Raw genomic sequence first — 14,595 nt, 5'->3', positions numbered from 1 at the left:
ATGAAATGTGAGAAGGAATGAAGTCATATCTGGTTCTTGCTAGTTTCCAGCATTACTTGATTAATTCAGTCAGTTTTGCATCTGATGGTAGTATATATGTAGGATCTCTTGGTCTGTAAGTACAGTGTAAACACTGATCAGATCTTCATTTTAAAGAGGGAGTATTTTACTATGGTATTAACTACTAACACATAACATATTTAGATCACCATGTTACCCTTGATTCTTTTGAAAATGCTATATTCACCAAAAACAACAAATTAACATGTTTCTGATGCTGCTGTTGTATATATTTTCTACCTTTTAAGTATTTTATTTGAGTTTTTTAAGCATATCTTTTTTTAACTTTGTGCATGCCCTTACTTGTATTTGTATTTATTCAGTGTGTTTTATGTTGCACTTTATCACCGAAGTAAGTTCCTAGTTTGTGAACTGTGTTCACATATTTGTGAACTGTGTTCACAAACGATGGCAATAAAAGGATTCTGATTCTGATTAATAAGTTTCATTTTTGTCTTTGATGCTCTGAGGCTCCCCTCCTTTTGCTCTCTGCACTAAGTCACTCCTCCTTCAGAGCACAGTCATGAAACCACTGCACATCAGGTTTGTCAAGTTGCTGTGTACAGTTTTGTAATATGCTGTTTTATATTTATGGAGAATTGTCATGTGGGAACATGGGTGAGGAGGGTTTGAATAGGGCATGAAAATGCTCAAACATACATGGATGACAGGCATGTTTTTGATCTGGGAACAAGATTATAACATAGCAGAAAGCTAAAAAAAAATGCCCCCTCTTAAATGATATGATATATGTGCAGTATATGACAGATCTATGCTGATGTAGTGGCAATTGTACAAATATTTTAGGAGACCGTGTCAGAGCTATTAACATTTCAAAACTGCATAAAATGGATGAATTTGTTTTGATGTTTCTGGTCTTCTCACAGTGAAGGAGAAGGGTGAGTCGAAGGTGAGGCAGCACACCATCGACCTGAGCCAGATGGCCGTGCCCCTGCAACTGGCCCCAGACAAGAGGAGCCCCCCTGAAGCCCCCAGAGCTCCCATCTCCTCCACCTCCTCCTCCAGCACCACAGAGGGAGGGCCAGGGCCACAGGGAGAGGCTGGTCCACAGGGAGAGCCAGGTCCAGAAGGAGAGCCTGGTGCAGAGGCTGTACCTGCAGGTATGTGACTACAGGAACGCACAGAGTCTACACTTCTTTCTGTTAGGATTTAGGATTTTCACAATAATGACTCAGGATTTTCACAGTAATGAGTGGAGTACAATGTTGCTTCAGGAATAGTAGGCTTATAAAAGGCTAAAAGGGGATGTCAGAACTGGTTATTCCTGCATTACGAGCATCCCAATAATTCACAACAATGAGTTTTTAAGAGCTTTTCACTATTTTTACAGCCAAAGCAGAGACAACAACTTGCGATATTTGTGAGCTCACAAACTCACTCACTGTTGTGATAGGCTGCTGCTCTGTGATTGGTGTGCCAACCACCTGTCTGGTCCTATCAGCCTCTTTTAGTGTCAATACACACTCTTTAGTTTATGAAAATGTGCTGAAGGTTAGCACTTTGTGCATTTGTGGACAGGAAAGATGCCTGCGCTTTTCTCTCAACTAGATGTAACAAAAGTTAGATTTTTCATCTTGTTCTGTCTTCGATTCAAATAATTGCCGTGACGTTCCATGTTTTCCGGTTGCTTTCAGCAAGAGCCGTTCAGATTGATAAATGTGTCAGAGTGAGACACATCGATCTGGCATGAGCCAGGATACCTTTAGGGGCCTTCACTAGGGAATGGGAGTCTGGCACAGTCTGGCTGTTCTGATTGGCTGTTGTGGACTACAATTGACAGTTGTTGACATGTTGGAACCTTACAGGTGGTGGTAACAGAATTCCACTGACCACACAGACACGAGGAGTGCCACAACAAATAATCACTTGCGTAAAGCGATACTTGGGCCATGCCTGCCCAAAGAGGAGAAACCAATCGGGTTTAAAGTCAGGCAAAAATATTCTCTAGTTCGTAGAGAATATTTTTGTCCAAGTCAAATATAATATTATGAATATTATGTCCAAGTCAAATATAATATCCAATATTTGGAATATAGAATTGTTTTAATTTTGTTTCAGTGTTGCTAAAAACATCTTGTATGTTTTAGCAATAGAATCTGTCAACTTTGATCAATTTTTGCCATAAACCTAAAATGGCTTTCTCTGATCTGGCATCACAGGCTGTGGTTGAAGTTAAGTTTCTTAATGCAGAAAATGACAATGCATATCAGGGATCTACCCATTATTTCGCCTCCACTGAACTTTAGCTGTCGAATTGTGATATTGGAGGTTAAAGATACACTATGTAACATTTTTGGTTGAGGGTACACCACCTGCTTGTCACCATGGACATGTTATGGCTTTGCCCACAGTTTTCCACTGTGTGGTATTAAACTTCCATAAATTGCATTGTTTCAATTTAAAGGTGTTTGTATTGCTTATTATGAGAAACCTTGTGTTTTCACATCTCTGGAGATCGATATGTTCCACAATATGGCTTCCTGGCAAAGCAATAACATCTTCATAGACACACAAGTAGAAAACTCACCATCAGGAAAGTTGCACCATTAATGTTGTCATGGTACTAAAATTACATCTCGACTTCAACACCAAGGTTCATTTCCTTCAATATCATTGCCTGTTCAAATAAATGTAGTGTAAATACAAATCAATACTAAAACTAGAAATTTAAATAAATTTAAAGGGAAAGCGGGAGGTAGATAAAAATGCTGAGAAGAAATCTGTGTTTTTGTGCGTGCTCTTCCAGGTAAAGTGAGAGAAGAGGAGCTGCAGGTGTCCTCCGCTCAGCCTCTGGGAAAGGCTCTGAAGCCCGCTCCAGTTACCACGGTTACAAAGGCCACTGCCCCCTCCTCCTCCTCTTCCTCTTGTGTGAGCACGTCTGGGCACAGCAGCCACACGGTACACACACCATAGCGACACTCAGTTCTATGCAATGAATGTCTCAACTGTCTGACCATAATATTTCCCATGTGTTTAAACTTCCAGGTTATATTTGTTAATCATTCTAAATTAAAGGGCATTGTGCAAGTTAAGTGCAGGTAACTGTGTAATCTGTTTGGAGCAAAACAATGTCATGCTGTAACATTTGTCGGACTTCCTCTGACTTCCATGAAATCACTTGCAGTATTTACAAACTGTCACTGACTTCAGAGGATGTCATCAGCAAGCCAGTTCTATGTTACACAAATTCAGTATAATGTATATACAGATTAAAATAATCTTGAAATATCGAGGATTTCATCACCATACAATAATTGGTGTAAAAGACTCACTATGCAACTTTTGGAGGCTTTGTCACTTGCTTGTCTTGAAGGTTAGATCTGTGGAGAGACAAGCTTGCTCTCAGAACAACTGCATCTTTCTTTTATCAATAAAAAGTTTAAAGAGGGGGTATTACACAAAATTAACTTTTTTAAGCTTTCTACCATGTTATAAGGCTGTTCCCTCATCAAAAACGTTCCTGAAGAGTTTTTAGATGTCACGACAAGGAAGAGATCACCAAAATACTCAAAACATGCATGGATGAGAAGGCCAATGTGATGTGCACTAGTTTCATTAGCGGGATGCATGCTTTGTGTTGTGATGGTGCTCTGAAGGGGGAGTGACACATAAACTTGTTTAGTGCACCTTTTTAATAATTATAAAAAAGTAAACAAATGTTTATTCTCTTGCAGGTGTCAGACAGTAGTAAGAGTGAGTCGGTGCTGGAGCTGAGTGAGGTGGAGGGGGATACTCTGGACCCTCAGACTGGCCTGTTCTATCGCTCCAGCCAGACCCCCACCCAACCAGACCCTCACCCCCCACAGCTGCACAGCAAACCTCAGCTCACCCCCTCCACGCCGCCACTCGCCAAGAAGCCCCCCAAACTGAGAGAGTCACCCCAGATGCCCTCCCACAGCCCAAAAGAAGGAACTGCCACCTCCACCCCGACACAAACCATGGCCAAGGGCTCTGCTCCTGGGACACCCACCAAACCTCCGGTAACCCCCCAGCTACCCAAGCTCCAGCATGCCCCCACGTCACACCACCGACCGCTGCGCGCTGACATCTCCCACCCCCCGCCACTGCAGGCCCACCACCCCATCAGCACTGACAAGGCCGCAGCCAGCCAGGTCAGTGCACAGGGACTGCTCGTACATGCAGTCTGGTAGGAGCTCTATGTATCCTGCACTTTTATGGTTTTAAAAAAGGTACTACATCCACAACTGAACCTGGGTTGCCAGTAGCTTAACCTGCAGACAGAGGACACACACAAGATTCTCTCATTCTCAGTATATGGACAGGCCATGCCTCAATCTCCAGAATTCACTCACTGAGCTGCAGAGGCTGCACTAGCACTGATTCAAGATTGACTTGCAGGTGCTGGGGTTTAGGTAGTGACAATTCAGATCAGAGGGTCCTTTCACATTTAAACAACCTTGTTTTCAGCATTGAAATTGGCAACCCAAATGAGAGACTTATGTGAGCCTCATTCTGATTTCTGATTGGATAATTGTATTCAGAACCAAAATACCAACATAAAAAAAATGAGACATGTAAACCGTCTCATTTTTGGCCTGGTTTCTCTAATGCAGATGAATGAGCACATGAGACACATCAGACGCCTCCTCATGACGTCACTGTGGGGCTTCCCCTGGGCTGTGCTGCAGGTGCTCTCTGGCCTCAGTTTAATTTTCTGTATCAATAGAAACCAAAAGCCTGTGTTGGCTTATTTGTACACAGCACTCCCTAAATGCAGCTATTGTGCAGTTTTATTTACTATGTGCAGTAAGAGAAACATGATAGATAATCAAGACTTTTTCTGGATAATAAAGTAGAATTTGAACTGATAATTTGTGACAACACTAGTCTGAGTTTACACTGTATACTATGGTACAATTTAGACATGTTTTGCTCCTTGTTTAGAGTATAGAGCATTGGCTCTCAAACCTTTCACTTCAAGTACAACCAAAGGAAACTTTCCAAGTATCACCAGGTCTATAACAGGACTATTCCAGGTCTAATCGAGAGATAAACCAGATCTAAAAGTGGACTATATCATTTCCACCTAATTATAAACAAGATGTTATCCAAAGGAGGACAAAAAAAGTGGATAACATTTACTCTGCAGTGGGCAAACCCACAAACTGAAGAGCCATCTAAGAACTACTTAAAGGAGCTTGCGTACCACAGTTTGAGAAACTGTATTTTTCTAACTATGATAATTATTTACCACAGGTACTATCCCACCAAACCAAGTCAGAATTTGTAAAAAACATTAAAAGTTGTCATATACACTTAAACTGACACCTGTGTCCTCCTTCAGCAGCCCATCATCACTCAGAGTGCCACAGTTACAAAGATCACGTTTGGCAGCTCTCACCCCAATGCCGCCTACACCAGTGGAGAGGCCACTGCTAAGCTCCTGCCAGAGTCCAGCTCAGGGCCCTCAGGGACTGACAAATCTGTGTCCGACATCCTCAAGATCTCCATGATGGAGGCAGAGATCGACCCCAGCACAGAGCCGATGGTAGTGGACTCATCTAGTGACTGCGGGCCCCTGGGGAAGGCCCTGGAGGTGCAGGCCCTGGATTCTGCTCCGTTCATCAGCAGCTCCCACAGTAAAGCTCCCCAGTACAGCTGTCTGCAAAGCCTGGCCGCACAGAGGAGCAAGGAGGACATGGACGTCATCGAGGTAACAAGTTGCATTTACAAAAACCCATTGTATAACATGGTGGGTTACATTGTACAGTGCCCCGGCCTACCAGGTGACACGTTTAAACAAATACGTTTAAATATATATCTTGCTGGTAGTTTATGGAGCTGTACCTGATTATTATGGTCTTAGAACATGAAAAACAAAACTAGATCATTTTAAATGGTTTGCAGTGGTTATTCCTTGGTTTATAAGTGCTTTTTACAACTTTCAGAGACCAGAGAGGAGTTTTGTCATTACAGTAAAGCTAACTACTATTATGCTAATGCACACTTTCTGATTATTGGACAATAGGACACTTTATAACTGGTTGTAGACAGTACACAGCGTACTTATTTTGACCTCAAGAGTTACTTATACAATATATATGTACTGAGTCTAGACAAATGTAGCTCAAATACATGGGAAAAATAAGGTGCAGGCCCTTTACATTAGACAAATGCACAAAGCTTTGCTGTGGGGTGCTTTATTATTAAAGAACCAAGCTCATCAGGTTGTCAGAGTAGATGTGATTTTCAAACAAATAGTCAGATGTGTGTTGAACAGTGGCACAATAAAGACATGATGTTTGTGCTTACTGCCATGTGCTTGCGCAGGTGATCCCTCAGTACTCCATCCTGCCAGACTCCAGTCAGTCCAGTGTGGTGGTGGAGCCCAGTGGCTTCCTGGAGATCACAAACTACACCAGCCAGCAGCTGGAGGAGGACAGCCCCATGGAGACGGAGGTGGACAGCAGCAACGATGAGGCCACAGCAAGCCCTTCTGAGCATGCATAGACCCTACTGTATTATGTGTAGATCCAACAGTACCAGGAGCAGAACCAACAGTACCAATCTCATCTAGTTGAAGTGAATATGACGGGTTAGATTACTATTTTTTCTAAAACACAGCTAAGATCATTACATTAAAATTTTTTATAAAACTTAAAGGAAAAAATCCTAGTTTAAAATTATCCTGCTGATAACAAATCGTGACATCACACTGGGGAACCAACACAGGGCCAAAACCTTTAATGTGCACATAAATTATTGTTACAAATAGAAATATAAGAAAACACCTTTATTTTGTTGAAATATTGTTTAAAGTATTAGAAAAAATGTTTTTCTTATATGTAAATTGTGCCTGACTTTTAGATGGAATAATCTCTAGTATGATGTTACCTCTACTTCCTGTAATTTTCAACATATTTTTCAGCCGATTGATTGGTGTAAAACTCATTTATATTTACAACAGGTTTTATCTCAGCAAATAAAGTCAGAATTAGAGAATCATCTAAACCTGTCATGTGCACTTTAACATTAAGATCAACCTTTTATGTCAAATTTCTGTAACTAATTTTGCTGTTTACCTCGTCTCCAGACAACCAATAATGTATCTCACCTTTTATTATATTTTTTGCTGATGGAGATGCAACATAAATCTCCATTATTGGATCTTCAGCTGCAAATACTACCTATCCTCCATCTTTGGAAAGTTCTGACATCCCATGAAGGCAACTTATAGAAACGTAACCCACAGTCATGGATATACTGCCACAACAAAAACCTTTGTGACGTCAACAGGTACCAACTTCATACATCAAACTGCCAGAGACGTTGTGTTTTGATGATATCATATCACAAATGTGTTGAGAGACTCGTATCTAAAGAAGCCGACTATGTTTTGTAGATTTTGTTCCAGCGAGACTTGAAGAACCTCTATAAACCATACAGATTATGGTCAAAGCAGTAAACAGAAATGGAGACGCCTTCTGGGCTGTCACATGTGATGTTTGATCTTTTTCTCATTACCTTACGTAGGTAGCATCATTTCACTTGTGCTTTTAACTGGGCTGCCTCATCGTGGATGACTAAGGGACACTCAAAGTTGAATCCGGAGCTTTGTACGTTTGATAGACTTGTTATGGACTGAAGCTTTTAGAGGGCCCACAGTTGAGACATATGGATTACCACATGTAAAGTCAATTGTACTTTTGTAAGATAGGTCTTGTGAAGATTTGATGATGTGTTCTTGTTGCATAGTGTTTGAGCTATGCATTTGTTTTGTACTTTTTCAAACCGCAGCACGACTAGTTCTGAAACGATCATTTAAGCTTCACAATAAATGAACTGAGTAGAACCACCACCCACCTCTCTAACTTGTTGTCTGTTAAAGGCGCTGCACCTGATTTTTACTATCTTAAAATCATGAAAAATTGAACTACTTTATTTTAAATTGTTTACACTGGTTCAAAGTTATTCCTCACTTACCTTATCCATTCTGAGCATCCTAATTATTCACCACAGTAAGTTTATAAGCGTTTTTCACAACTTTCAGAGATTGTGTGAAGGGGGAGTGACGTTTGACTTGTAAAACCTGTTAATACATTATTTTTATCGATTTTGGCATTTTCAAAACAATAAAAGGTAACATGGTGATCTAAATATGTTATGTGTTATCAGTTAATACCCAATAGAAGTAAAATACCCCCTTTTTAAATTTTATTTAATTTAATTTGAAAATCATGAGCTATACAAAGACACCTATAATACATGTCATATTGGGCTTCAGTAACATAGGTGGCATTAAAGATGACCATCACTGTGTCCTAGGACCTGACCCTGTATAAAGCAGCTCTGCTTTTCTGTTTTTAAAGGGCCCATAGGCCATTTTCTGATCTACATTATAATGTTGTTTCCTCATCACAAACATACCTGGAGATGTGTTTTGTTTCATTCGTGCATGTTTAACACGCAAACCCTGTACATTTAGGCTGAGTGCTTGTCTCAAACTGAAAACACTTCTTTCACCTCCAGTAGAATCATTTGAATCATTTCAGCCCTGGAATTGCCAATCTCCAAATTGAATTAAAGGTAAAAGGAGCTGTTAACTTAAACTATTGCTTCATGACATCACAAGGTGGAACAGAGCATTTTGAGCTTTGGACATATAAAGACTCATAAAGGGTTATTCAAACATGTGAGTAACCCTTTTTTTTCCGTTTTCGTCCTTCCAGTTACTCTTGAGCAAAAAATAAATAAAACGCATGACTCCAGGTATGTTTTTGATGAGGTAACAACATTATAACATGGCTAAAAGCTCACAAGAGTCAATTTTGCATGAATTAAATCTTTAAACAAAACTTTTTTGATATTTGGCTACATAACTCTAAGCCATTGAAATAAGAACACCTTGGTTATCTCTTAATGCATTATACAAATGTGACCAAGACTGTATTTATATGTTAGTAACCTCAAGTATTAGTACAGGATTTCAAAACCGTGCTTTTCTCTGAATGCTTATCTTCAGAGTCATAGCTTCTGCTTATCAGTCTGTGCTCAATCACTTTAATGGGTGCTTCTTTCTACATTTCTGTCTCTCCCTTTTGCTCACTCTCTCTCCTTCCTTTTCTCACTCTTTTTTATCTCTCTTTCTCCTCCCTCCTTCTCTTTCTCCCCCTCCCTCTCTTCATTTCTCCCTCCTCCTTCCCTGTCTTTCCCCCCTCCTCTCTCTCTCTCTCCCTCTGTGTAGCTGTGATGTGTCCCAGCTGCTGTCGTGTCTTCCTGTGCACAGACACATAGGTTCACATTAGCCTCAGTCTTGTTTGTGTTTGTGTCTGTCTGTCCGTCCCAAGCACCTCCTCTGACTCTGCTCCTCACACTGTTCATGTTCTTCCAGTGCTTTGCTTCGCAGGATCTCACCTCCTTCTTCTGAAAGCATTGCCTTAGACCCCGTCTCTGTCTGTCTGTGTTCTGATTGGTTTAGCCCGGACCTGAAGCTCTACTACACAGCCTTCTGATTAGCTGGCTGGACCCTGAGTATGTGTGTCTGCTTTGGATGTGCTGACGTGCCATCCCCTCCTTTAGGGTAATAACATAAGCTCTGATTCAAAAGTCTGTTTGAAATTAGTTTTTTCACTGGATCAACATGCCCTGGCTGAAGCTAACTAAAAGCACAGTTCTGTCTGAAACTCTGTTACTCAAGTCAGACTTTAGACTTTAATCTGAGCTTTATTTTAACACAAAGTTCCAGCTAAATCAGTTCGTTCTGGTCAGATTAACAGGTGAGAAAAGTATCTCCAGTGTTACAAGACAAGATACTTATTTTAAAGATACTTTTTTTCTTCTTTCCCTTCAGCCATGTCAGAAATCAACTTTTTAGTTTTATTCACTTGTTCACTTATCTACATCATCTAGTGGGAATCCAGGAAATGCTCTTTTTTCATTTATCAGTAAAGCAGAGCTTTAGTATGCAAAGAAAAACCACAATACAATCCATCCATCCATTTTCTTCCGCTTATTCGGGGCCGGGTTGTGGGGGCAGCAGTCTGAGCAGGGACTCCCAGACTTCCCTCACCCCAGACCTGTCCTCCAACTCCTCCGGTGGGACCCCAAGGCATTCCAGGGAGGTGTCCAGGGGGCATCCTGAACAGATGCCTGAGCCACCTCAGCTGGCTCCTCTTGACATGGAGGAACAGTGTCTCTACTCCAAGCTCCTCCTGCGTGACTGAGCTCCTCACCCTAAGGGTGCGCCCAGGCACCCTGCAGAGGAAACTCATTTCGGCCACTTGTCCTTTCAGTTATTATCCAGAGCTCATGAGCATAGGTGAGGATAGGAACGTAGATTGACCGGTAAATCGAGAGCTTAGCCTTTCGACTCAGCTCCTTCTTTACCGCAATGGACCGATACAGTGACCGCATCAAAGCAGATGCTGCACCAATCCACCTGTCAATCTCACGCTCCATCCTTCCCTCAGTCGTGAACAAGACTCCAAGAAACTGAAACTCCTCCACTTGTGGCAAAGACTCCCCGCTCTCCTGAAGAGGGCAAGCCACCTTTTTCCAGTTGAGAACCATGGCCTCAAATTTGGAGGAGCTGATTCTCATCCCAGCTGCTTCACACTCGGCTGCAAACCGCCCCAGTGCCTGCTGCAGGTCCTGGCTCAATGAAACCATCAGGACAACATCATTTGCAAACAGCAAAGATGAGATCCTGTGATTCCCAAACTGGACCCCCCTCCAACCCCTGACTGTGGCTAGAAATTCTGTCCATAAATATAATGAACAGAAACGGTGACAAATGGCAGCCCTGGCGAAGTCCAACATGGACCGGGAACAGGTCTGACTTACTGCCGGCAGTGCAAACACAGCTCCTATTCTAGTCATACAGGGACTTGGCAAAGGGCTACAGACTCCATACATCCCCAATGGACACCACAACAATACAATACAATCCTTTTAAAGAAATCAAGTGTAACACCATGTCTCAGATGTTCAAAAGAAGTTCAAGGTTCACTTTGTAACTTTTCTTGTGGAGAGGTTGTCACCCGCTTGTCTCTATGGCGATGTCCTTCAGTGTTTTCTGTAAAGCCACATTGTGAGATGTAGTGGTGTGTCTGGATAGCTCTGGGTGCCCCACAGACCAGACCTGGCTTTCACAGGAATCTCAACACTTTTGGGTTTTGGGCTATTTGGCTCTAAACTTTGATGGAATGTTTCACCTGATGGATTAATCACAATCAAATAAAATATCATTGAAGTGCCATAATTTCCTCCACAAACAAAATGATCTTTTCTGCAAAATTATCTTATTCTGCATAAACTCCCAACTGTGAAATGCGATTGTTTACATTGTGAACTTTAAACACAGTTCTCTCCATGGAGGATGTTCAGAGTAAGTTTTAACTGTCTATTTTTATGGAATCAAGGTTGATAAGCTGAATCATTGTGGCGTTATTTCCTCTTTAAGTTGTTTCATTTCTCATTCATAGGTTTGTGTACCGGTAATCCTCTGTGGTGAGCTCATCTCCGTCTGCACATCTCACAGCTCTTAACCAAAACCAACCATTTGGATTTATCATGCTGTTTTTTACCTCTGTCCAAGAACACAACAGCAGTATGTGGGAGCAGGGATTGTACTGCCAACTTTTGAGTTACAAGTGAACAACTGAACAACTGAACAACTGAACTCCATTAGTCTAAGCCCATACAACTTTTAAATGCATTGTAGTCAGAGGTGGGTAGTATAGTTACATTTACTCAGTTACAGTTTCTTTAAAAAGCTACTCAAGTAAATTTTGCCAATACTTTTTTAGCATACGCTTACTCCTGCTTGAGCAATATTTATATTTACATTGTAATTATCTAATATAACAGTACTCAGAGACGACAATATGAAATGATTTGAACATTTGTGTTTCTTGTATTACTCCTTCAGATATGATTTAGTTTGTCTCATTTGTGTATACATCCTTTGAAAATACCAGATTTTGTACATTATTTAATGTTTTCGTCCTTCCAGTTACTCTTACTTGAGCAATTTCTTGGATCATTACTTCATACTTCTACTCGAGTAATATTATTTTGAACGTTACTCTTACTTAATTTTTGGCTAATCTACTCACCTCTGATTATACTCTTAAGAAATTGTACATGTTGGCTCCATTTTAGCCATGCTGCAAATTGATTGTAAAGGAAATTAAAATATTGTGTGATTAGTTTACCTTTGAGAAATCACGTGGTCTTGTAACTAAAACTCATTTGGTCTGGTCGTCAAGACAGTGTTAGAAAACCTTTCATCTAAACCCTTTTGTTCCCTTTTGGTGGCTAATCTTATTAAGATGTGTTATAATGTAAGTGAAGATAGATGCAATCAGACCATACAGTTGGCTTCACACACCTTGTATTGTTTTGACTCCACATGCTCCATCCTGAGGTGATCAAGCTCATGAATGCCTCCAGGAGCTTGTCTGGCCACACCTCAGTAGGAGTGTCACATCCTTCCTTTGAAATGTATGTTCTCTGGGCATCTCGAACTATATAAACCTGGTGATTTCCATCATTCGGGGTCTGACATAGGGGGAGATGCTGTCGAAACTATTTCTTGCAAGAAATAAACTCTTGTCTATGCTTCAATATTCATCAGAGCCTGTAAAAGGAGTCTTATTTCCACAACATGATCCTTTCAACGTGCTTCACTCCCAAGTATGTCCAGCTGATGGCATCACATATTATTGAGTTGTATAAGAACACATTTTATTCTATTGTTTATTTGAGCTGTTTGTAATGGAGAGTCAAACTAACATAATTTACAGACAATAAATACATGTATCTCTTTTGTGATTCATGTTTTAGTTTAGTAGCAAAATATTATAGAAATAGGGGAACGTTTAAAAAAAAAAAAAAGTTTAAAAGTTACTCTAAGGACTACCCACGTCCTGTTATTTATTTCTGATGTTTTTCCTGATACAAACTCTCACAGTAGAAAGAAGCATGACCTCTGCCAGGCTCTGTGTTCCTAAATAACTGCAGTGAGGTACACTGAGAGATATGTGTGGTGAATAATGTACTCCATTTGACAACCTCACTCCAACCAATCAAAACGTGAGGAGAGGCCCGGGCCAGGCACCACCCACCCCCATGCACCATCCATCTGCACATGTCCAGTTCTCTCCCCTGTGTGCGGGCCATGTCACTCTTTCAACAGAAAACATTTTATGAATGAATGTCTTAAAAACATGAAAAATAGAAGTAACTCATTTTAAATGATTTGCAGTGGTCCAAAGTCATTCTTCACTTAGAGCATCCTAATTATTCACCAGGATGAGTTTACAAGCACTTTTTACAATTTTCAGAGGTCAGAGCAGAGTTTACCATCACAATAATGCCAATGACTAGCATTCTAATGCACACTTACTGATTCTCAGACAATATAACGCTTTATAATTAGATGCAGACAGAACGCAGCAGATGTATGTTGACCTCAAGAGCAGTTTAAACAATGTCTGTACTGGAGAAGGCCAAAAGTGTTTTATTGATTTTAATGAATTAGGAAGTGTTGGCTTTTTACACTTTACTTCTCTCTCTCTCTCTCTCTCGCTCTCTCTGTGTGTGTGTGTGTGTATATATATATATATATATATATATATATATACACACACATATACATATACATATACAAACACACATACACACATATGGGACAGTAGTGGTGTATTGGGATAAGCATTCACCCACACAAAGAAAGTTTGATTCACACTAAACTAGACATCATCATTGCACAAGACACTTTACTTTCATTGTTCCTCCAGATTGTAAACGAAATTGCCCTTAAAATTAGTACTGTGAAAGAAATGCATTGTTTCCTTAGATATCTGAATGCTGTTTTTGCAGAAACCTCGAGTCCAGCCGGAGAGCCAGGTCCTGTGTCCTGTGTTCTCTCCAACCCGATCCTCTTGTAAAGCAGCTAATGAGGCTCAACTGTGGACACGTGCTGAGCCAGACGCAGTCAGGCCAAACCAAAGCATTTATAGTGCTCTGGCTGAGGAAAGTTACAGCGAACCAGCCCAGAGGGAGCAGTCACACCAGCTAAGTGTCATAAATGTGTGTGTCTGTATTTATTAGTGATTGGAGGGCTGATTTCATTCTCATTCTTCTGTATTCAAAGTAGAGCCACACAATTGTGAAAATAAATATATCGCAACAACACAAAGTTCTCAGTTTTACAGTGTTTTTGTAAAGTAAAATGGACAAAAGAGCAGATGTATTCCTAGTTGGCTAGATAAGTCAGGTTTATGTTAGCACAATTCATACCTAAAATAATTCAAAGTGCTTTACAGAATGGGAAAGACATTCAAATCACAATACAAATCAAAACAAATAATCATCATAAAATAAACAGTGCAGAACAAAACACCTTTCAGTCATTTGCACAGCAAAATAGAGCTGTTTTGAGCCGGGATTTAAACATTGTCAAAGTAGAGGCCTGTCTCATATCTTCAGGAAGACTGTTCCAGGTTTTAGCTGCATAAAATTCAAACACTGATTCCCCATGGTCTGATC

At 40.6% G+C, this 14,595-nt stretch overlaps 1 protein-coding gene across 2 annotated transcripts in view; it reads left to right on the top strand.

Moving 5' to 3' along the window:
* Nucleotides 1-8,090, top strand: part of emsy (EMSY transcriptional repressor, BRCA2 interacting) — a 28,415-nt gene extending 20,325 nt beyond the window's left edge. The window contains exons 16-20 of one of the 2 annotated variants that reach the window (XM_055226932.1): nt 948-1,181; nt 2,828-2,979; nt 3,756-4,193; nt 5,390-5,755; nt 6,373-8,090. In XM_055226932.1, coding sequence (XP_055082907.1) covers nt 948-1,181; nt 2,828-2,979; nt 3,756-4,193; nt 5,390-5,755; nt 6,373-6,552 — 1,370 coding nt within the window. In that variant the 3' untranslated portion in view covers nt 6,553-8,090. Of the gene's footprint in view, nt 1-947; nt 1,182-2,827; nt 2,980-3,755; nt 4,194-5,386; nt 5,756-6,372 lie in introns of both variants that reach the window. The other variant, XM_033978810.2, reaches the window with a different exon arrangement.
* Nucleotides 8,091-14,595: the final 6,505 nt, after the last annotated feature.

Source organism: Periophthalmus magnuspinnatus, chromosome 14 (genome assembly GCF_009829125.3).
Source record: "Periophthalmus magnuspinnatus isolate fPerMag1 chromosome 14, fPerMag1.2.pri, whole genome shotgun sequence".
Classification (NCBI taxonomy): Eukaryota; Metazoa; Chordata; class Actinopteri; order Gobiiformes; family Gobiidae; genus Periophthalmus; species Periophthalmus magnuspinnatus.
This window is presented reverse-complemented; position numbering and strand designations above follow the sequence as displayed.